We start from the raw sequence: 23826 nt of genomic DNA, 5'->3' as shown, positions 1-23826 counted from the left end.
ACAAAACTGAGCGGCATGGCTGACACACCAGAAGGCTGTGCTGACATCCAGCGCAACCTGGACAGGCTGGAGAGTTAAGGTACGGAGTAACCTTATGGAAAAGACCTGGGAGTCCTGGTGGACAACAGGATCACCATGACTCAGCAACGTGCCCTTATGGCCAGGAAAGCCAATGGTATCCTGGAATGAATCAAGAAGCTGTGGTAAGCAGGTCAAGGGAAGTTCTCCTCCCCCTCTACATCAGTGCTTTCAAATACTTATAGGGTGGGTGTCAGGAGGATGGAGCCAGTCTTTTTTGCAGTGGTGTCCAGCAACAGGACATGAGGTAATGTGCAGAAACATAGGAAGTTCAATCAAACCATGAGGAGGAACTTCTGTACATTGAGGGTAAAGAAGTGGAGCACTGGAACAGGCTTCTCAGAGAGGTGGCATAGTCGTCATCTCTGGAGTCATTCAGAGCCCACCTGGATGGCTTTCTGTGCAGCCTGCTCCAGATGAACTTGCTCTGGCAGAGGGCTTGGAGTAGATGATCTCCAGAGGTCCCTTCCAACCTCTGACATCCATTCTCTGATTCTGTGAAGTGGTCTCTACAGTCAGCAAACTACATAAAAGGTCTGCATTAGCACCTTTTCTGTCAGTAAAGTTATGAGTGTTGATGGCTGGAAGAGAGAAGTCAGCCTTCTCTCTCAGCAGAAAGGAGCTTTGTTTGAAGCTCATCCAGTTCACAGTCAACTCCCCAGCTGCAAAGTGTTCTTTAGATGCTGATTTTGAGGTCTACAAGGCTGGAGGTCAGAAAAAAGACTCTATAGTAGAACCTGCCTCAATACCTCTAAGGTTCTATTAGGCCCATCTTAAATTTCTATGTGATGTGAGAGAATGAAAGAACAAAATCCTAACAGTGAAGAAGAAATGAAAGTCACATTTATTGCTGAGAAGCAACAAGAGGGACACACGAAGTGTGCGTAAAGTAGGGCAAATTTAGAGTAGGTCAGTTAACTTCATTAATTTAATCTGGATTAGTATGACCAGGAAAGAACATATCTGGGGCTTCCAGAACTCTGAAAAGATAAATTAGGAAGTGAGATTTCCACTGGCAAGGTTCCTGTATATCTCCTGCCAATGATTTGAACTATAAAAAAACCCCAAAAACTGAACTATGAAAAAAACCAATAAAAAAACCAAAGCACCAAGTCAACTCTCTGTAAAGGAGCCCTGAAAAAGAGGACTCAAGGAATCCATTAATTTCATCAAACAGAGATTTGCACCAAGAACACAGAAATAACAATGTGGCTACATTAGGTACCAACCTACATTACAAATACCAGTGTAGAACATCCACTACAGTATAATTCTTCTGTTCCACAGGAGGAGGTTAATTTATTGTGTTACTGACTCAGGTGATATCAGTGCTTCAGCAAAATTAGGGATTCTGGCCTCTGATGGATACTTAACTGACAGTGTCTCACTACAGCACTACCGTGAATAGTCTGTGGGAAACTCAAACAGTAAAGGAGCAGAATGATGGTAGAGGAAGGTAACTACATCATTTGCTGTTTCTTAAGGATCTGTTCTACTGCCTTCCGAATTTCCCAGTCTCTGGCATCTCTATGTAAATGTTTACAGATTTAATTATGAGGGCAAATATATAGCTGCAGTTACAGATCATAAGACAGTTGTGCTGTGAATTCCTTCTGTTGCAGCTGGTTTGCTTCCCTTATGTTGAATGGCTGATGAGATTTAATTACTGTGTCAGGCAGATGTAGAGGCAGCAGAGCAATAGCTGCTTGCTCTATCATTTCTAGCCTGCAGTAACTGAGTTGCAGCTTGCTTGCTGTGCCCAGGTCCTTGGACACTGGAACTGTCAGTAGCTAGCGGGCAATGAGTTGCAATGACTTGTATCAGGTTGCAAGTGAGACTCTAAGTGCCCTTGGGCAACTTCCATGGGTGCATTTATTCTTACCCTCAAAAATCAAAGCTTCACCAGCCTGGCTGCATTGCAGCACTCACTTGCTCCTACTGACCTTTACTCAAACAGGAGCTGCAGTAGCAGAGGCAAGCAGCTGTACTAATGGGACTTTTCCTTCTCTAGTTCTGGAGCCCAGACCTGAAAATCCTTCATCTCCCCTGAAATTCATCAGTCTATGGGCTGAAAAAAATAATCTATAGGACTTCTGTATTTATAGTCAATGCTAAACCAGTTATGGTTAAGAGCAGCAGCCACAACTCTTGGTCAGAGCTTTCTGGGCTTGGTTTACAAAACAGCCACTCCAGGGTGTAATCAGTATAAACCAATGTGTTTATACTGTGTTCAGCTGTCACAGTTTCTTCTGTTTTCATAGACCATTTCACATTCTTACTGCATCCATATTATGCAGCAACATGACAATTACAGTGTTCCATCTATAGGGAAAAAAGCCTTTTCCAGGTTCCAGAAGCAAGTTTGTTTAGGAAAGATGCTGAGTTGCTGGAACATGTCCAGAAATGGGCAACAAAGCTGGGAGGGGTTTGGAGCACAAGCCCTGTGAGGAGAGGCTGAGGGAGCTGGGGTTGCTTAGCCTGGAGAAGAGGAGGCTCAGAGGAGACCTTCTTGCTGTCTACAACTACCTTAAGGGAGGTTGTAGCTAGGTGGGGGTTGGTCTCATCTCCCAGGCAACCAGCACCAGAACAAGAGGACACAGTCTCAAGCTGTGCCAGGGGAGGTTTAGGCTGGATGTTAGGAAGAAGTTCTTCACAGAAAGAGTGATTGGCCATTGGAATGGGCTGCCCAGGGAGGTGGTGGAGTCACCATCACTGGAGGTGTTTAGGAAGAGACTGGATGGAGTGCTTGGTGCCATAGTTTAGTTGATTAGATAGTATTGGGTGATAGGTTGGACTCTTATGATCTCAAAGGTCTTTTCCAACCTGATTAATTCTATTCTATTCCATTAGCAAGTGCAGTTCTTTTGGTGGAAGATCAGATTAAAGATACCTCTGCCCTGGGACAATTCAAACCATGCTCTTTATTCTACCAAGATGTAGTAAGACTTAATGCTGATGTTGTTAAAGGGTAGAGTCTTCAGACTGACTGTTCAATAGTTCATTATGGCTGGAAGGCACAAACTAAAACTGGGAATCAGAAGCCCAGCTCTCACTTACATGGTTTTGAGAAGGACTGGCAGTCTTCCTAGCAGCACCTAAATCTTTAGCTTTACAGCTGTCAGTCCTTTAGCATTAGTTTTGAAAGCTACTTCAATCTGAAACTATTCTTTCATTGTCTCACTGTCTGCAAGACCTGTCTTTCCATTTATCTCCCTCTGCCTATAAACTGGTGGGAAACAGTTGGCTTTTCCAGATGTATCTCATCTGTGTTGCTGCCACGGCCCAGGAGCAGGTGTCTTATCCTCACTCTGGTTTGCCCTTAGCTTCTTGGCTTCCTAAGACAACCACATGACCAATTAGTCACTCGTGTTTTTCCTACTTCAGTTCTTTTACTGATCCAGCATTTGATTCAGAGGGTGTCACTGACTGCCCTGGTCTCTAAAACAAAAACTGTTAATACAACTCTAGGAAGTTGGATGAGACTGAAATATTATTGAGTACTTTTTTTTTTTTTAGAACTACTGGAAGGAGCTGTAAAATAATATTGCCTTTCAAAGCTTATCCTCAAGAAAGAAAGAATGAATGTGAAATGGCTTTATTAACCTAATGCTTGCTCTCCTGGGAGCTTTCTCCAGGGTAACACATTCAGGCTAAGCACAGTAGATTCCAACGTTAGAACAATCGGTACAGGGACATTTGCCTGGGGGCAGAACTTCAGTGAAGGAGAAACATTTTATCTACTACTTCTCTCCCACCTGCATGCTGGGTTTGTAGGCATTTGTGTTTGATGAACTTAGGTCTTTGCTGCCCAGCTTCTTTGTTTTATCATATGGTAAGGTCAGAATCTTGTATTTCTGACTCCATTTGTTGCCATGGGAATGACTCTGCTACCACAAGCATGGTGTTACGATGTCTCTGCAGGACTGAAGATGAGGCGCACGAGGTTTGGTGCTTTCAGCAAATTTGCAGTGATAAGCCCTTAATATATGAGGGCCCTAACCTGTACACACTGAAATCCATGGGAGATTTACCATTAACTTCAGTGTCTGCAACAAGATTATGTACAGAGACAACTAAATAAAGTCAAGATTGGGAACTACTTATTCATGCAGCTCAGCAGATACCCTTACAAATGGATTCGTTACTTATATGCTCAGGTTCTGGTATTGCGTACACGAAACCTACATCAGCTCTGTTGGTTTGCGGCTGCTGGAACAACTGGTGGTAAGATTTGAGTTTTAATTATTTTGGGCAGTTCTGCTACAGGTGTTATAAGGGATTGAAAATTTTGGAGGAGACACAGTAACTTTTAATAGGAGAGATGATACAGTTGGGAAAAACAGGGAAAGTTTCGAGCACTAACTCGCTCTTCAAGTGTGCAAAAAAAAAACCATTTCAATTTCACTAAGTCAAGGCTTTTTTTTTTAGGTCTGTGCTGTGAGAAGAAGCTTTAATGCTGTGGTGATCTGAGATTACGGCTCCAACAGGGAATTCAGGAGGCCAAGGTTCAAACCCCTGCTGTGCTGGGTTCAGAGTGATCAAGGCTGTATGAATCTAATGGAGTCGGGACCATGCTCCCAGCCCTTGAGCACATCATTTGGGGTTAGAAAAGGACAGTCTAGGACAGTTCCACCTTTGCAAAAGACAGTTTGAACATTTAATTTCTCTATGAGATCAAAGGTGGGAAACACAACCCTTGCTACACAGTGGAATTCCCCTTCCCTAATGACTCCAGCTACTCGCATCAGTGCAACTACTACCCAGCACCCACAGTATCTGCAGTGTGTGTGTCAGATTTAGGCTTCACGACATATTCTGAAATAAAATCTTCCTCTGAGGAAAGCTGGCAAAGCTCCAGTGAAGTCAACAGAACTTTAATTTCCACCATCTTAGAATAACAGCTGGAATACCTGGGTATCAAGCCAAAGTGTCAGAGACATTTTTGAAACACACATGGAAAAGGAATAGGTAGATATTTAAAAAGAAAATATACTTTTAAAGTTCACCATCAAGGATGAACATTCTCCCTCAAAACAGCAGGACAAGCAAGGACTGTCAAGGGATAGAAGGCTGTGTTTTGTGTAATGTTAAATGCATGCTTGTTACTAAATGAACTGCACTGGCTGTGAACATTCACATTTGTACTTGAATCACATTGAGGTATTTGAATGACAAGCATTGGTTTAGATCTAGGGACTCCTCAGCACTTAAATCTGTTTGCAGTTAGTAACTCCTGACCAAATGCACTGTGAAAAAGGACTTGGATGGGATACAGCAGAAAAGCACTTTAGAACTTGCTACATAATATTCCTGTGTAAATTGCTGAAGTGTTTTACTAAAAATCAGTGCACTCCCTGGTTTGCCATTGACCACATTCCAGGATATATGAAAACACGCAGTTAATCTAGCTATTTGAGGGAGCAAAGGAATATAGCATCTTATACCATGCTCATTAGTGGATTTTTGCTGCTGCTTGTATGTCACCAGCATGCCTGACAAAAATCATACTTGCACCACTCAATCAGTGATCCAGCAGAGAAAAAAAATATTTAGTCTGTATTCATTCCTCTAGCCTTTGAGCACTTCACTGAGAGCCTGGGAAATTCACTACTGCCTGAAAACTTCTGCTCTCCCCACAGACAAATGCACAAAACCTAGTGTCTTACAGACACTATACAGACACCAACAGCCATGCTGCTTCATGCCAGTGCTGCCCCCAGCTCAAGTATCCTATATTCTACACCAAAAGGCACAGATGTGTAGGTACTAAGGCAATAAATATTTTCTCCTTATAATTATCAGCCTCCAATTGTTTTCAGCTCAAGTAGTCGGATGTAGCTTGCCCATCTAGTTAACACTCAGTGGGTGAATCTTCCTTCCAGATACATGTCCAGTTTCCCCTTGAATCTATACAGACTATACAAAGTCCTCAACATCCTTTAGCAAGAAGTTCCACAGGTCACCCAGCTGGCACAAAGAACAAATTCCTTGTGTCAGCTTTGAACCTGGCTCCTAGTTCTTTCTTGAAGAGATAGTCAAGCCCCTTCTATGCACTCAGCACCATGCATGATTTGTAAATCCCTGAGCGAAATGCTTACATAGGATGAATCCAGGCCTGCTTCCACAGTGGGAATATAACAACATAATGGGCTTAAACTATAGCAACAGAACTAGAAGTAGTACATCTTACTAAGAACAGATAGGCCTTGGAAAGGATCGTCTACATTAGGTGATCACCATTTCATTATTCCTCTGAAAATAAACAGAGCTGGCAGGAAGGCTGCAACAGCATTTTACCACACATCCCTTTCAGTCTGAATACAAGCATGTCATCATCAAGCACCACCACTTTTTTTTCAGTAAAGCAGTTGCCTTATCAGTGATATTTTGCCTCTGAGAGGCACTGGGTTTCTGCCACTTGAGATCCCAGCGGGTACTAATTCAGCTGTCACTCAGAGGCCAAGAAGAAATCAGTTTCAGGGGGAGTACAGGCTGCTATCTCAAACCAAAGAAAATTAGACTTTTACTGCAATATGAGATAGTTTGGAGCTGACCTCCTCATCAGTTCTCAACCATGAGCATCCCTCTCAATGATAAGCAACATATTGCAAATCACAGCTGGTCTTTTCAAGAGGGAAATAATTTAGGGGAGTTGAATACTACCGTTGTCATGGAACTAAGCAGCCAATGTGCTCTTGGCCAAAGCTATGGCTCATTCCCATGCAGTACTACAGAAACTAAGAGGTTGATCAGAGGTTATGTGGTCTTTGTAAAAGGACAGTAAGCCACTTGGTTCAGAACTATACTTTCTTAAATGCAAACACTGACCAGGTTAAGCAACTGTCAGGGAGGAATGAATAAGAATGGTTGGGACTCCCTTTGAGTCCTGTGCTTACCATTCTCCATCTCACAAAGAGCTACCAGCATAAATGTGCTGAAGGAAGGTTAACTGAAGTCACACAAGAAATTTTAGCTCTGACATGTTCTGACTTCAGGTTGCTTGACTTTGCAACCTTAACTTGCTTCTCAGTTCTGAAGAGCATAAATGGATGTATGTAAATAAATAAAAAGGAATACAGGCAAATGAAAAGCTTTGTTTTCTCCCTTAGGGGAGATTCTGGAGTACCTCAACATGGCTGGATTCTAGAAGCTAGAATCTTTGATGAAGGCTTCATTTAAAAGAAAGAGAAAACAAGGAAAAGCCATCAGTTTGTATCTGAGGTTTCAGCAGTTAGCATGGCAGAATTTCTTCTGCAAAGTCTCTTAAAACTAAGTACTGTGCCACGTACTGCTGTGGCACATATGGATTTATAAAGGTCAGCTTCTGTGTGGGTGACAATTTAGGAGAAGCATGCCACAGGACAAGGGCTATAGCCTGATCTGTTAAAGTAGCACTTTCAATATAGAGGCACCACTAATACAGGTATGTACACACGATGCTGTGCACTTCTGCAATGTGACCTTCTGTCACAAAGAATTCTTATCATATCTGTACTTGGGCAGAGCAGAGCACACCACTGCTTTCTTCTCAGTGAGCTGTGGCAGCTCTTGCTTTGCAGAGTTTCCTGAGTGACTGCATTAGTTTGATTGACTCCAGATCAATGGTGTCTCTAAATAAGATTAAATTACACGTTACTTCTGTCTGTGTGTAACAGGAGATTACCCTTAGCAGAATCTCAAAGGAAGCAATTAGCTGACCACTGATGTAATGAAACCTAATTATTTTGTTTGTACAAACAATAACACCAGAATAATTTGTTTAGCTAGGAATTGTAATTACTCTGTGCACTTGAAAAAATAAATTAAACAGTGCTACCTAGACCTGTAAATAATGAGCCTTTGACTTCCTATTTATGCTAAGAATGCTCGTGGAATATTTTCAGGTAGCTGGGAGCCAACCTTGGAAAGTAACCTTTACCACAGTTATTACTGAGCATTTGCTTGATTATGTCCTTGGGCATGCTAGGTGCCCTGCAGAAATATCCATCTACATTGCCCTGTCACTGGCACCTGCTAAAAATTCACTGCAGCCAGTGCAATTTCCTGCAACTGTTTTTTGTTAATCAACAAGAAGTCACTCACATAGCAATCATTAGCCTGTACTGTTCCTAAGGGGACCAGTAGCTAGGGGCATGTCCTCAGCAAAGAATGAATGGTCAGGAAAAAAAGCACATTAATACACATGGAGCAGGCTCTATTCTGCCCAACATTTGGCCATGCAAGCTAGAAATGGAATAAAACCAGAAGGCAATGGAATAGTACTGGCCACAGATAGGTGTTCCCCTTCTCCAGGTTGATGGGCTGCTGCTGCAAAATATTCACAGCTCAAACAGGAGAGACAAGCAGTCACCGAGGACCTCATGTCACAGAAAGCAGAGGTCAGTCCAAAACCAGATTAAATTCTACCACCTCTGCTGACTTTGTGTGACTCAAATGTATGAATGAGCTGGCAAACTAGATATAATCTAATCCCATTGCATGCAGACTCACTGGATATTTCAAGTACAGTGACGCAGCCCCCAACCTTATGTACTTTCTCGAGATACTAGCTCCCGTGATCAGACATTCTCTCGGGGTAGTTGGTTTCTTTCATCATGGGTTTGAAAAGGTATCCAAAACATAAAAAAACCCATTTTGCCTAATCTTACTTTCAATCCTAGACTTCAGGAGTCAAATCTGAACTTAAAATAAAACTCAAAGCCACAAGTTCTGCAGTTGGTTTGCTCTTCCTCTCTTCTGAACAGCAATGCACCCAAGAGGGATCCACATTGTTTTGTTTCTCTTGAGTCATGCTCAGCCATCTTAAGGCAACACAGACTCACATCCTGATAAAAGCCTTAGCCTAAATGAAAAAAAAGACAATTCTGCTAATAGCACCTGGATTCTCATAGCAGTGAGACTGTTTGAACACAGAATGAATGCTCTAAAGTCAGAAAAATCACAGTAAAGTGAAAAAGGTGTGAGTTACTGCGACACTGGCTGAAGGGAAACTGCAAATCACTTGGTGCATGGGAGCCATTTCCTTCATGCTTATAAGTTATTTCAGGTTTTTTTGATCCTTCCTACCCCAAGCTGTTTCTTTTTGTTTGTGCTCAGTAGCTACTAAAATCTCACAGGATGTTTTTTTGTGTGTGTGTGCTCTTGCTGTAGGCCTAATTGACAAATGTTTGCTGCCTGCCATTATGCTGTTCCAGAATCCTTAAAATTAACTGAAGACTTAAGTCTTCTTCTGGAATATCCCTTTAGGCTTCTTCTAAGGAAAAGCATCACTTGTAAATGTTTGTCTGCCTGTACACCAAGTACACCAGCCTGAAATACTGTGATGACCTTGCTGGGCAGGCAACAGTACCCAACAATTAATGCTGTGCCAGAGAGAGAAGAGAAACTGAGGGTTTTCAGGAAGGCTGAACTGGGGTCAAAACTATTCAGGGCACGTACAAAACTACCTTAAATTGGCCAGTGTTTTGCTAAGGAAAATATTGGAGATGCTAATTCCACACTTGAGTACCAGAGCAATATCATCGGAATGAGGAAAAGTATTGATTTCTGCTCATAGTAGAAGTGCACTGTACTGCACCCTTTAACCATTGGTCTCTTCTAAAGAGATGCTGTGAAACAGGAGAAGTCAAGGGTTTGATTTAGCTTAAGATGATTATATGATTACATTCCTCTAACACATTATTCATTCAATCTAGTTTGTGTCAGGCAAATAAAGCCTTTTTTTTTTTTTTTTCAGAAGAGAAAGAATAATAACAGAAGGGAAATGACAATAAAAGCAGAAGCTAACTGTTTAGCAACAAAGCAAACTGTGACAAAGACTCAGCTCAGCAATACCCAGCTCAAGAAAAACTTGCTGACTTTATGAAAATGGGATCAGAAATGCTGCTGGAGTTTAATAAGAAGCTGGCAGCACTTTGTTTTCTTTAAGCTGCTTCTTATCATCTCCTCTAGTGCTTCTGTTTCTTATGTCATCACTTCCAGAAGAAAATCCCTCACAGAAGGGATTCTGCTGTTTGGCTAAGGATTAGTCTAATAACATTAGATGAACCTCTTGACTTTCTCTTTTTTTTTTTTTTCTCATTTGAAAAAAAGTGGGCTGAATGATCCAAAGCAATTGTTCAGAAATGCCTAAGGAATCAGAAGTCCCATTTTCAAAATGATTCCAGCCACCTGAACTCTAAACCCTTCAGAAACAGATTTGTGCTCTTCTTAATCTTGTTTTGAAAAAGTAAGTTACTATAGAGTGTAGATCTGAAAAATAAAAAACCCAAACTTCTAATTTAATAGAGCCTCTTAATAAACAAATTGATCTCAGGAATCTTCAGATTAGTTTGATTAAAATAATTATCTGCAAAATATCTGATCAAATATTTCTTAGGTTAATGAGAGGAAAGTGTCATACCTTTCTTAACCTGTCAGGTTCTTCCAAAGTTCCAGGACTCTGTTTACAAGATTAAACAAATAAGTAAGTAACATTGAAAAAAAAAAATAAAGAGAATCATGACCTTAAGATGCCAGTAGAGAGCTGAACATATATAAATGAATATTCACTTCACAGGGGATGTTTCTTTCAAATTCATGGTCATTTGGAGAGAGTGAACCAGCAAGAGGTTTTATATTTAATGAGCTTTTTAATACACATTAGACAGAAAGCTGAAATATCCTCAGGTATTTGACCAGTTGAATCAGATGAGCAGACGCCTAGTAATAGCTTAGACTTTGCTGACACCTATTGATGCTATTTATGCTTACACAAGGTTTTGGTTAACAAAGCAGAAATCATTACAATCAATGGCAAATATTTCTTAGAAATATGCTCTTTCTTAACAGAGATCATGCTTACCTTCCATGCACTTTAAGGATTTGTATTTTAAATAAGCTTTGGATATGAAGACAAGGTTTCCCAAAACAGAAAAATTTTAAGTACCTCAAGCTCAGATACCTTCCAAAGTATTTGCGTAGAGAAAATACCAAATGCACACCTGTAAAGTCTAATCCTCCAATTAAGATATCTTGAACATGTCAGTAGTTAAGCTAAAAAAAACATCTTAATTCTGTATATTTACACTAATAACATCAGAATATATTCAGCATGCCCTAGAATATTTGATACATGGGCCTAATATGTAGCAATTTGGTGCTATCTTTAATTTTATTTTTTTTTTTCATTAAAAGCCCTTCTCTTGATTTTATTCCAAATCCTTAGCCCATTAAGACAATTTCAAACAGGCTTAGGCCCTTCTGTGCATAGTTGTTTTCTTTAGGCAGTGGCTATTCTAATCACTGTCTCAGAGCAGGAGACACATAATGAACAGTATATTCACAGAATCACAGAATTGTCAGGGCTGGAAGGGATCTCAAGGATCATGTAGTTCCAACCCCCTTGCCATAGGCAGGGACACTTTCCACTAGGTTACGTTGCCCAGAACCACATCCAGCCTGGCCTTAAAAACTTCCAGGGATGGGGCTTCCACCACCTCCCTGGGCAATCTGTTCCAGTGTCTCGCCACCCTTATGGTGAAGAACTTCTTCATAACATCTAATCTAAATCTACCCTCCTCTAGCTTGGATCCATTCCCCCTAGTCCTATTACTACCTGACACCGTAAGAAGTTCCTCACCAGTTTTCTTGTAGGCCCCCTTCAGATACTGGAAGGCCACAATAAGGTCTCCTCGGAGCCTTCTCTTCTCCAAACCAAACAACCCCAACTCTCTCAGCCTGTCCTCATAGAAGAAGTGCTCCAGCCCTCTGATCATCCTCATGGCCCTTCTCTGGACATGTTCCAGCACCCCCAGATCCTTCCTGTAATAGGGGTTCCAGAACTGGACGCAGTACTCCAGATGGGATCTCACAAGTGTGGTGCAGAGGGGAAGAATCACCTTTCTTGAGGCAACCCAGAATATGGTTGGCTTTCCCAAAAAGTAATCTTACTGCAGGAATCAGCAGAGAATCTTCTGAGGAGAAAGGGCCAAAAACTAGAAATCCATATGCCTGGAGCTAGGTCTGTATCCAAATAGTCTGTATCCAACCTATTCACACACACACATCTCAGTCCCCAAATGCTGTTCCGTTTTGAACCTCTCATTTTAAGCAATACTCTGAGCATCACTTCCAAAGGAAAAAGGTAGTGCACAACTCTGATTTTAATACAAGAATAGCTGTGCTTCTATTTATAAACAAACAGCTATGTTTGTCCTGTCTCTAATGGAATTTACTAAGGGAGGTTTTAATTAAGCAGACACAAATGCTTTTGAATTTTGACTAGCAATGTGAAGCAACCTAAAAGAGCATTGGCAGAGACGAGCAACTGAGTTGACTGCTGTCTCTTACCGGTGAACTCATGGCCTCTTTTAGTTTAGATTTGTAGAGCATCCATCGGTAACGCAGGTCCTCCAGTTCTTCAGAGTTTCCAATGACAGAATGGAGATGCAAAAGGTCATCAAAGAGACTCTGACCATCAGGCACATGAGACTGCAGCTCCTGCAGGCAAAGGCAAAGTCATCAGCAACTCAAGAATTCAAGATCTTCCTTCTTAAATCTAGAATTTATACTCATTGCAATCTTTGTCTTCTCCTTCATCCCCTGAAAACCAACCTCCAGTTTGCTCTGGCATGCTTTAATTTCCTCTGTGGAAGATGAAGTTGCAGCAAGAATTTTGGTCAATTTAGTATTTTCTCCTTGTAGCCACTCTTCAAAGTCATGCAGGAGCTTCATGAGGCTTCTTGCATTTTGTCCTTCTCCTGCCTTCTCCTAGGTTACACAATGATAGGAACAAAAAAGGCCCTTATTGTTACATCAAATATTTCTGCTGAAGGCCTGACTGCAAGACCTTAACTTCTAACTTTGTAAGCCACAGTATCAGACAAAGCCAATAAAATTGTTATTGTGAACCTGAAATGATAGCAGATAGAGAGTTCCTCTCTCACCTTCTTATGGTTGGGATCTTCATCTAAAACATGGAAGGCAGGCTCTGACATCCATCTGCTGTCTGCAAATGCTGTTTTCTTCTTATCAGCCACTGGTCTATTTAGCTGCTGCTTTTTGAGAAGACTTCAAAACACAAACCCAAAGACATTGGCACAGAGAAACATGTAATAACAACACATTTGGACCAGAGCTATAGGAGACATCTCTGGCGAAATGGCACTATTATTATTATAATAATACTATTATTACTATTAATAGCACTGTTACTATTAAAGTATTTCCAACATCCTTTTAATGTAATTATATTAAACCAGGAATGTTTCAAAACAGCACAAGTCCTCTAGTTCTAACATTTCCAAGCATTTTGTTTTCTTTTATTCAGAGGAGTGAGCTCCCCCCCCCAAAAAAATACTACCTTGACAGTATACTTTTCAATCTGGTAATGGCATATTTTTGTGGCTGTTCTGACACTACATATGAATACACTCTCTCTTTTAGTGCAGCATTAAATTTTCTTACAGACTAGCAATTATAAGCAGCAGTTTGACACTGCACAGCAAGGACAATAAATGAAGCCCATGTTGGCCAACTAAGAGAAGATTTTAGGTCTCTTGCAGATTTGCAAAAGGCAAAATTCTCAGTGCAGATAAAGTCTCCTTGGAGATCAGACAGCAAGGAGAAAAAGAAGGTTCAGCAGAAATCACCCAATCTGTGTCCTGCTTCCTCTAATATGGCGTGGTAGAGCAAGGGTGAGCTGTCCTAAGGAGACAGTGTCTACTCTAATCAAGAGGTAAAGCTTCATAGACTCCTCTGGTCCCCAGATTCTCTAAGATGGTTTTATTGAAAGTAATTATTTCCTGCTTCCAAATGATTAAATAAAATCTCACCTTGCTCTCAGTATCATAACATACTTGTTCGCTATCTCATCACAAAGCATAAAGCATTGAGCACATCAACACTTACCCAGCTATCATTTCTTTCAGTGTTCTCCATGACTCCTTCAGCTGATCTAGCTCTTCCTGGACATGGGCAGTCTCCTCTGGGGAAGAATTCTCCATGACCAGCTGGCCATGAGCTTCCACAAGGTGCAGCTGGATCTCCTTATCTGGAAACTCAGCTAGCCATCTCTGAAACGTACAGCCCTTACAGTTACTTCTAGGTATCCTGGGTAAAGCAGAGACTGAAAGCTTCTTTCAGTCTAGGACTAAGTTGGTTCTGTTGGCACTAACTAGAACACACATAGTGGGGAAAAGAAAAATATATATGCTGTGGATCCTTCCAAAGAGCCAACACAGAAAAAAGAGCTGATGGCAAAACTGAAAAGGCACATGATGTCAATGTACCCCTTTCTGTTGCCTTCCCCTGAGCTATCTTGGTTTCCTGTATGACAAAATCCTGCCAGCTAAAGTAACCTACCAGAGTGAATCTAGCACGCAAAATACTGCTACACAGGGAAGAAGCTACCAGCTGTGGAAGAGCTCAGTTCAGGACAGCACAAGGTTGGCTAACAGGGTAATAATGTTCGATGTATTGATGAGTACATATAGGCAAAGGTTTGTCCAGAGATCACCATGGCAGACGAAGCTCTTTCTGAAACCACCTATCCTTTGATACTACTTTATCTACCTCAAAAGTCCTTAGGCATTTCTCATAGTTTCTGTCTTTCAAGTAACTCCACATCCCACAGCACATGCCAAAGCAGGAAGGCAGCAGCAACCAACAGGGAGAAACAAACCATCATTACACTCCCCAGTTAGCAAACCCCCACTAGAAACCCCTTGCCCTTAATATCTGAATGCTGTGAAGTGAATAATTCATATCTTAAAAGATGCTCTTCTCACCTCAAGGCCTGCCACCCTGCCCTCAGTGTCCTGCTGTCCATCAGCACCCTGGTAGGAAACCATCTTCTCCACGCTTACTGTGATCCACTGCTGGAGGTCAGAGAGTTTGTTGTTATATGCCCAGTGCTTCTGAACATGCTCTTCACTCTGCTGAATCATCATCTAGAAATGATAAAAGTAAGTCAGTAACTAAAGACACACAAAAAGCAGTTTCATTACTGAATTCCACGCAGGGTCTGCTGGCAAGAAGTCAAAAAAGCTGTTAATGAGACAAAAAAAAAATTATCCTTTAGCATCAGTGGCACCTACAAGCTTCTGCAGGCCTGAATTCAACCACACGGTGGGGCATTAAGCACTAGAATAGTTCCCTTTTCAGCTGAAACAGAACAAAGAATATGCTGGGACTTCCCCAAGCAACATAAAATACACACTATACTCCCTCAATCAGAAATGACTGCATAGATTTTTGCCACAAATCCAGTTTGGCATTAAATGGGATTTATTGAGATTGAAACTGGAATTCCACAGTGTGTATTAGGGTAACAGTTTATCATACATATTTCTATGCTGACCTGCATAACTAAAGTAATTTTATAAGCTCTTCTTCTGAGACTGCTTTGGAAGGTCGTTTTATAGCTACGTTTGTGAGTTACAAAATGCTTCAGGTCAAAACAAGTGATTATGCAATTGCAACACTTTTCTCTCATTAACTTTCAGGTTACAAAACTGCATCAATTTTTTATATATTTTTTTTTTCAATAAAAACACTACAATCTGTGAAGAAATCCAAGCACCTCCATGATAATAAAACTATAAGGTCTTTTGGTCAGAAATCTCAGGCCTGCTCAAAAATTAATTTCTACAGATGTAAAATCTGTATGGAGAGTATCCTATCCCAAAGGAAAAAAATCACATTATGGATGATCAGAGAATCCTAGAGCAGTTATGAAAGGCTTAAGCATTCAGTGCCTTCTTTCCCTGAAACAAAAATATCTGTCACCCAAAGCATATATTCTCATATGCTCAAAGATTGTTTTGAAAACATTTTTAAACAGTGGCAACTGACAATTCCTAAGAAATTCAAAACTCTTCCTTATGTTACCTCCAATGATCTCTTCAGGGCCTGACAGTCAGATGCAAGTTGATTCATTTCATGCCTGTGTGTGGTATTTGACTGAACAAGCTTCTCTACCTCCTCCATTTGAATTGCAAGCTCTGCCAAATCATCTTGGATCATCTGCAGAGGAAAAATAAAGCCAACAGATTTCATGTGTGGCATGGACCTCCACAAAACATACACTAAGCAGTTTCATTTGATAGCATACGGGGAAAAAATACAGGAACAATCACTGCCATTGAATTTTATTTTTTTTTTTGATGTCTAGAAGTAAATGTTTCTGAAACAAATGGCTGGATGTTCTTACATGTTACCACTTAACAACAAAGACAAGAAGTTGCTGAGAAACTTCAAGAGGAGATATAGTATAATTAGCTAAGTACTGCAAAGACCTATGGTGATGACACCACTGTGGTCATGATGTGTGAGTTGGCACAGTATAGCTGAATCACCATCGCTTATTATGGCTAAACGGGAGAATCACCCCCCCACACTCTCTTCCCTTCCTGCTCTTCTCTTGTCTTTCCCATCTATGCAGGCACACTGCATGCCTTCAGTAGACTCTACTGCAAGTAAAACCTTCTGCTGAATCAGTTCAAAACACTAATCAAATAGAAAATCATGATCTTTTTCTGTGGATTTTTTTTCCTTATCTTGGCAAGCTGAATTAGTCCATGGAGTACATCCAGGAGGTGTCAAACTGACAAGGTAAAGAACAGGAAGATGGAGATACAAAGGAGGTGGGGCAGCGGGAATTGCCTTCCTTTGGAGTCAGCTAGATTGGTTCAGGTTATCTTGTGCAGTCTCACTCCTAGTGGAAAGTATCAAAATACATTTTCTTTTGTGATAAAACTGTCCCAAGAAGGTGTGGCACCAACAACTTCCTGCTGCTTGTTCCTTCCCTTACATACAGTTTGCCAGTTTTTCAGCTGCATTCCTTCAATTTCATCTACTCTGTGCTATAAACAGGACCAAATGAAATGATCTAATACACAATTGAGGGGATAAGGAACCGAATTCCTAATGCTATTAGAATACCAACAATAGAACCACAATTTACTGCAGATACCAGGGTGAAACATTGCTGCAATGTACCTGAAGTCTCTGGAGCTGTGTCTTTCTACCCAGAAGGTCAGGCCGTGGTTCCTTTTCTAGATCTAATTTGGCTTTGATGGAAGATAATTTCTTCTGCAAAGGTGCAAAACCAGCATCAAAGTCCTTATGCTGCAATATCAAATTCTAGGTGAAGAAGGAAGAAGAAAAACAATCCAGTATTCAGCACATATCCCTAGGCATTATCTTCTGTCAAACAAACACCAGGCTACAGTATGCAACAGACCACAAATTTATTTTAATATTTCATCAACCCAACTCACCTGGAGTTTGTTCTTCCTTTGCAGCAAACTTTTGTGTAGAATTTCTCTCTCCTTTGAAGCGTCAGCTACTTCTTGAAGGAAAGACTTTGCTTGTTCCTCACCAAGGACATTGTTTAGCAAATCTTTCTTCAGCTGTAATGTCATCAACTTCTCTTTGAACTGGGAGCTTAAAGTTAGAGCAGCCTAAAGGAGAAAAATTCTTCCAATGACATTATATGAAAACAATAAAAATCATGTAACCATACTATTCTCACACAAGTCACACGACCAAAGCAGTATGACAAAGTCAGGCAAAAACAGCATGCTGGGCTTACAAAGGGTGACAGAAGGTACCTGGACAGTGCCCAGTTAAAGGAAAAGTCTTCCTGACAATGTTAGAGGCACCAGGTCTGCATCCATTTTGTGAACAGAAATAGAGGAATGCTGTACTATGGAAAGAGTTGTCTGTGCAGAGGAGAGGCCTAAACAATCAACAGAAAGGACAGCTTGAATGCTCATCCCGAGGATAAACTCCATCCTTGTTTGCAGATACTTTGTCATCCCTGTGACTTCCAGTATAAATGTAACAAACATACCTTGATGGACACATGCAGAAATCATGCATTATAATCCCATGACTGTATTACTACATACTTCTTGAGAGTCCACAGACTTCCCATTCAGGGAGATCTGAGCTAATGCTAAACAGTATTACCACAATTGTTAGAGACACCTAGCACTTCAATTCAGCACTGAATTCAGCTGACAACTCCAGTTAACCAAGTGAAGGGCAGAAAGTAAGACGTTCTGCTACAGCTAGAGCTAAGTATTGACCTCCATACTGTGGGGTTTCCTGACATACTGGAAAAGCCCTTCCAGCTGCTGCTGTCTGGCAGTTGTACGCAGAAGCAGCTGCTGACATAGCTTGGACAAACAAACCAAGTATCAGTTTCTGAATTCATTAACAGGATTACTACCTCAATGTGAGCCAGTGCTGGCTCTGGAGTCTCCAGGAGCATCTGGACTGATGGCTTCCACTGTTCAAAATCTTGCAAGGGATTTTGGAATAGTCTTCTCAGATGGGCTTCTGTATCAGTACTCATTTTAGACGTCTGGCTTCTAACACTGCAAGGATAACATGACAGCCAAGACAAGGATTACAAAGAAATCCAGGTCCAAATATCCTATTCATCAAGGCACGACTTAACACCATACTCATGTGTAAGCTGTATTAAAGACAAAAGCCTCAGTCTTTTTTGCTGTCTGAGCCTAGTGCTGCCTACTGACAGCTGCTCTGTCAGTCAGAGGCATTGGACAAAACTTTATTTAGACACCAGAAGACACATTTGTCTCTTGTGCAACTGTGTATCAGAAATTACTTTGCCTTTCTAGCAGCCAGCAGTCTTCCCGTATACGTGACCTTTCTTGACTGCTATCAACAGCACTATTAAACAAATCATATTATTGGAACAGTCTCACTGACTGATGGGAGAAACAAGCCAAGACTGTCTAGAGTTTAGCTGCAGTTGCCTGTATTTTTTTGTGTATTACCAAGGCTTTCTTCTTTAAAAAATTACATTAAGAAATCATTGATCATCATATGTTAGTCACAAAAAGAAGAAAATACATATTTCTTTCAGAACCACTTGTATTTACATTAATAAATTGGTGATTCTGATAAAAGCTTTGTATTTATACATGTATGTATACACACACTTGCACAGCTCTGTATGTGTACATATACATGCCTTGGGGTGGGGAAATTTAAAAACAGCATTCATCAAATACCCAGGCTTCTGTTACAAAGGCTTATCCAAAATAAAGCTCCAAAACAAGGCCTCGCAGTGCCACATTCATGAAGCTGCCTCCTGTTTTCCTCAGCTCTCCTGACCTCCCTATTAGATATGTCAGAACGCAGCCCAAATTATTTGTTCATAGAGGAACAGTATCCTGTAAACTCACAAGAGAAGCAGGCAAGAGCAATTATCAATCAAGATTAACACTGCCTTTCTACAGAAACAGAAAGAATCTTACCTGTGTCACTGGGACATTACGGAGCTAAACAAAGGCAAGCTTGCAGAAGCCAAAAGCTCTGCAAATAGAAAGTTCTGACATTATCTGTCCTTTGCCATTTGCCCTGCTGCCCGTGCCAGGCTCACTGTGAAGCTGCCAGACTTTGCAAAGAAGCTTTGGAGAGAAGTTGGCAAGAGAGCAGCTGCCATTTTCTATGCATAAGCGAGTCCCCTGCCTCCTTTGCTTCTCTTTCAGCACTGTTTACTCGTTAGTTCTTAAACTGAAATCCTTTCTCATAATAACATACAGCCCTTCCAGCAGGACAGCATACTGTACACTGGACAGAGGAAAACAACCTTGGATACAGTGAAAAAACTGACCTTTCTTTTTCCTCAATAAAAAAGATCCTTTCTTCTAGTTTGCAAAATTTGCTGCAGCTTCTTTACTTCCTGATTCCAGGCAGCCTGGAAACGGAAATGCTGAAGCCTAGGGAGAGGCTAAACTTTCAGAGTTTCCAACCCAAGGCAAGTTGAAAACAGGAATCATGCATTGCAGCCGCTGGGAGAAGGAGAATAAACTCTTGCCAAATAATTGCTAAGGCTGATGAGTCACCACAACAAACTCAGTAAGGGAGGGCCGTAATTCTTCTGAATCGTTTATTACTAGAGCTCCTGGCCTGCTTTTCTAGTTGCTGTCATGAAAGGCAAGCAAAATACATAAATTATTATTATAAAATGCTAAGAAGATCAAATCAGCTGCCAACAATCTAATTTTCTTCAAACCATACGCTATGTTAATGATCCAAGATTATTGCTTGAAAATGGCCAGCAGCCTATAGCTCCCAGCAAATGGCTAAAATTACAGGTTTGCTGACATGTGGAGGTGGATGTAATTAGCAAAAGCCTTGCTTTTCTATCCATCACCTACAGTTGGATGGCATATCACTTTTTTTCTTAGGCCCTTGTCAGTCCCTTCAACATCTGAGAGAAAATTCCCACCACCACCCACCCAGCAGGATCAGACTTCCCACCTTTGATACTGCTGTATTGCAGAGACAACACTTTCAGCATGTGGCTGCACATCCTGGGAAAACCGTAGAAGCTCCTTAAGCTGGGCCTTCAGCCTCTCAACCTTGGACTCTTCTGCAGCCAGAGCTGCTCTTATTGCCTTAATTATAAAAATAATCAACAGATCACACCTTATGAAATGTCTGAAGCATGAAATACAGAGCTGTCTCTCAGGGTATTCACTTAGTCCCTTTTCTTCTGCCATTTTTCCCTAGCTTTGAGGAATATGAACTTTGGTATGGCAGAAAATGTTCTCAGAACAGTTCTGCTCCTGCAGGCTCTCTCTCCTCTCCTCACACTGCCTAGACTCTGCATCTGATTTGCAGGGTTCATTGTTTGGACAGAGTGAATCACAAACAGGCCCAGTTTCAGTTCTCTGATTGTAGTGGTGCATTAACATGAGATGCATTTTTGGTTCAGTCTCAGCTGCATCTGTTTGCATGAACAGATCTTTCTCAAAGACTCACAGATACAGAATGTTAATTCTAGGATGATGTAGGGAAACAAAACAGAACAAAACAAACCCTCCATGCAAATGCATCTGGATTGAACCAGTTTGTATTTTGTGGATCCTTTTTGCATAGACTTTTTCCAGCTAGTCCTGCTGAGCTCTAGACATACAAATAGCAATGAAAAGTCACTTTGAGAAGAGATAATAAATGCAAAACTAGGCCCCAAGAGGAAATGAGTGGTAAAGATTCTTATTTTATATGTGACAAATTTTTTGCACTCATTTGTGCAACTGATTTCTACAAATTTGGGATTTCTTGGGAATGAAGATATCTCTGCCAGCAAAGGAATACAGGTATCCACTTCACATAGATATAGTACAGAAATGGTCTCACCAAATACCCTACTAATAGGTGTATTTGTCTGTGTATTAATATATACAGTGAGGTGTTCCTTTCCTGCTTCTTTTTAAGTTGAGCAAATTGTGTTATTGCTCTTTTTGCATATGGTTCTTTTTAACTCCAGACAGGAAGTCCAGCATATCCTCCAACCCCGCTCCCTCCACACAGAGCGAGATAAAGGTTAGTATAGTTGATTCCACTGTTGCTGTTCACATTTTCCTCAGGCTGTTTCATACACACTCATACTCTTTCCTCATCATCTTTAACCAAAGGGACAGGCACCTGCTGGATGTGACTATGTGTGTTCAGTCTAAAACTGCAGGTGACCCTGATGGTTTTAGGCATACAGAAGGTAAAAACTTACATTGCATTTTCTCCACAGAGCTACAAACTCATCTTCAGTCTTTTCCCCTTCCACAGGTATCAGGTCATCTTGTAGTCTCTGGAGATCTTTTCTCAACTCCTGGATGTCTGTCTTTAATTGTCTGGCTTGGGACTCATAGGCACTTTCTGACTGCTGGATCTTGAGCAATCTTTCCTCCTCCTCACTACTCAGTAGTTTCAACTTCTCCAAGGCTTTTCGTAGCTCTTCAAGTTCATCCTTCATTCTTTCAGCTCCGAGTGGGGAAGTATTTGAAATCACCTCTGCACACTGGTTTTCAAGGTGCTTCCATTTCTTTCCACCTCTCCTAATGTTTTTGGCAATTTCCTGCAGAAAGAAGTTAAGTAAAGATTAGCTGCAGGAATGTGAAGCTGGGGGGAAAGCTGAAAGACTACCTCTCCTGGTTGTACATACTTGGTTCTTCACTTCTTATTTCAAAGTATGTCTTTTTTTCAGGTGACCTAAACCCAGGGTTGGTCATTCGACTGCCTTCTGAGAAATACTAACTGCCATGATTCTGAAAATATTTGCTTGGCTTTCATAAATGCTTGTCACCTGAGGTCCCTGACATAGGAAATGGGACCTACAAGCATGAAAAAATACGCATAGTTAGGATCTCAGAGATTTAAAGCTAAATAGTTTAAGCAGGGGCACAAAATACTGGATACTGTCCTCAACACTATTAATAATTTTATCACCAGCTCTAAACTCTCAAAACCGGTGAGGCTCTATTTGAATCATATTTATCACAGAATCATAGAACAGCAAATATTATTCCTTTAAACAAGCTTAATGGGCAAGATTTTCAAAGAATCACATAACTATAGGAGACCAGGCTTTTAGAAAAACAAAGCAAACCAGTCTATGACTCCTACTATAGCTAAGAGAACCACAAGTACTTACAGTTTAAGGACTTGATACAAACTCTTCTTCCCTAGCTCGTATTACAATCACCACCTTATTTTGTTTAACTCTTTTCCCAGGAACTACACCCTTGTGCGGTTTGGAAAGCATGTACAGGCATAAAGAACACACAATCCCAGCTCCTTGTTAGAATTATATTGTTTAAGGACCTTCAGTGCCTTTAACTTGTCCTCTGCCGAAGACTTGGCTTCTTCTCCGATGCAGCAGTTTAATCTTTCTGTCACACCGCTCAGCCATGATTGAAACTGGCTGACATTGGCCCTGTACTGCTCATGTTCCTCAGTTATCTTTTCAAGCAGTTTCACTCTGCTCTGTAACAAGAGACATCAGAAACTGTGAGGACAGTGCGTATCTGGCTTCCCCCCCCCACACTGTAACTCAGAATTTACAAACAAGACTCTCTTTCCATGAGCCCTAACAGCACTTGACCTCCACAGGAATTCACAGTTCACCTCAAGAATCAGAACACAGAAGTACATAAAGGCTTGTCTTCATCTTGAGTTATGCTGCAGGTTCTCAATGGCTAGGCTGTGAGGAGCAAAACTGCAAGGTTTTCTCAGGTGAATTTCTAGGCTCTTCTTTCCAAAAATTCCTATTCTCTCATTAGAAAAAGAAAATAAACAGAAGTCTGTTTCTAGTTTTCACTTTGGGAGACACATAGTTATGTCTCCCATGATGGTTTAAGACAAGCACACAACAGATTGACTTTGCTTCTCTCTCAAAATAAGAGTAAGAAAGACTGTGCCAGATGCATGCAAATGGTTTTAAAGTGCAGGCTGCATTATTATTTAAGCAGGTTGCATTAAAAAGTGACCATCACCTTCAATGATGTAGCCCAGGAACTTTCATATTCAATTAGCAGATCACAGACTACTCTGCGGTGCTATCACAGGCCCTGAAAGCAAATTTATGCTCACAGGAAACATGGTAAATTTTCTGAGTTGCATGTGTACACCCTACAACAAACAATCCCTGAATTGAGGGGTCTGCAAATCACAAGTTGTTCACTGATGATCCAGTCTGCCCCCCCCTCAAACAAAGCAGAGTCACATTTGCTCAGAACATCCTGGTTTGGCAGCTGAATTTTAGGCCTTGCTGAAGGGAATTTTACACAAATCATGAGCTCTATTCTTTCACTAGTGTAATATCTAACCAAAGTATTATTTCCTACAAAATCAGACTAATTTTTTTCATGCTCTTCACCAGCTGGCATGCAGAGCAATTGAAGTACCCTATGGTTACCTTAGAAAAAACCAAACCTGTTCCTTGTG

General features: G+C 41.0%; 1 protein-coding gene across 1 annotated transcript in view; it reads right to left on the bottom strand.

Moving 5' to 3' along the window:
• SYNE3 (spectrin repeat containing nuclear envelope family member 3) overlaps positions 1–23826 on the bottom strand; it is a 56930-nt gene that overhangs the window by 763 nt on the left and 32341 nt on the right. Inside the window, exons 5-17 of the mRNA XM_009907878.2 lie at positions 22705–22866; positions 21614–21958; positions 20362–20498; positions 18296–18443; positions 17340–17522; positions 17059–17202; positions 15949–16083; positions 14847–15008; positions 13969–14132; positions 13005–13128; positions 12673–12828; positions 12409–12558; positions 10481–10519 (exon numbers count right to left, since the gene is read on the bottom strand). Coding sequence (XP_009906180.2) covers positions 10481–10519; positions 12409–12558; positions 12673–12828; positions 13005–13128; positions 13969–14132; positions 14847–15008; positions 15949–16083; positions 17059–17202; positions 17340–17522; positions 18296–18443; positions 20362–20498; positions 21614–21958; positions 22705–22866 — 2049 coding nt within the window. The remainder of the gene's footprint in view (positions 1–10480; positions 10520–12408; positions 12559–12672; positions 12829–13004; positions 13129–13968; positions 14133–14846; positions 15009–15948; positions 16084–17058; positions 17203–17339; positions 17523–18295; positions 18444–20361; positions 20499–21613; positions 21959–22704; positions 22867–23826) is intronic.

This window comes from Dryobates pubescens, chromosome 5 (assembly GCF_014839835.1).
Source record: "Dryobates pubescens isolate bDryPub1 chromosome 5, bDryPub1.pri, whole genome shotgun sequence".
NCBI classification, from domain to species: Eukaryota; Metazoa; Chordata; class Aves; order Piciformes; family Picidae; genus Dryobates; species Dryobates pubescens.
The sequence above is the reverse complement of the archived record's forward strand: the minus strand, read 5'-3'. Positions and strand labels throughout refer to the sequence as shown.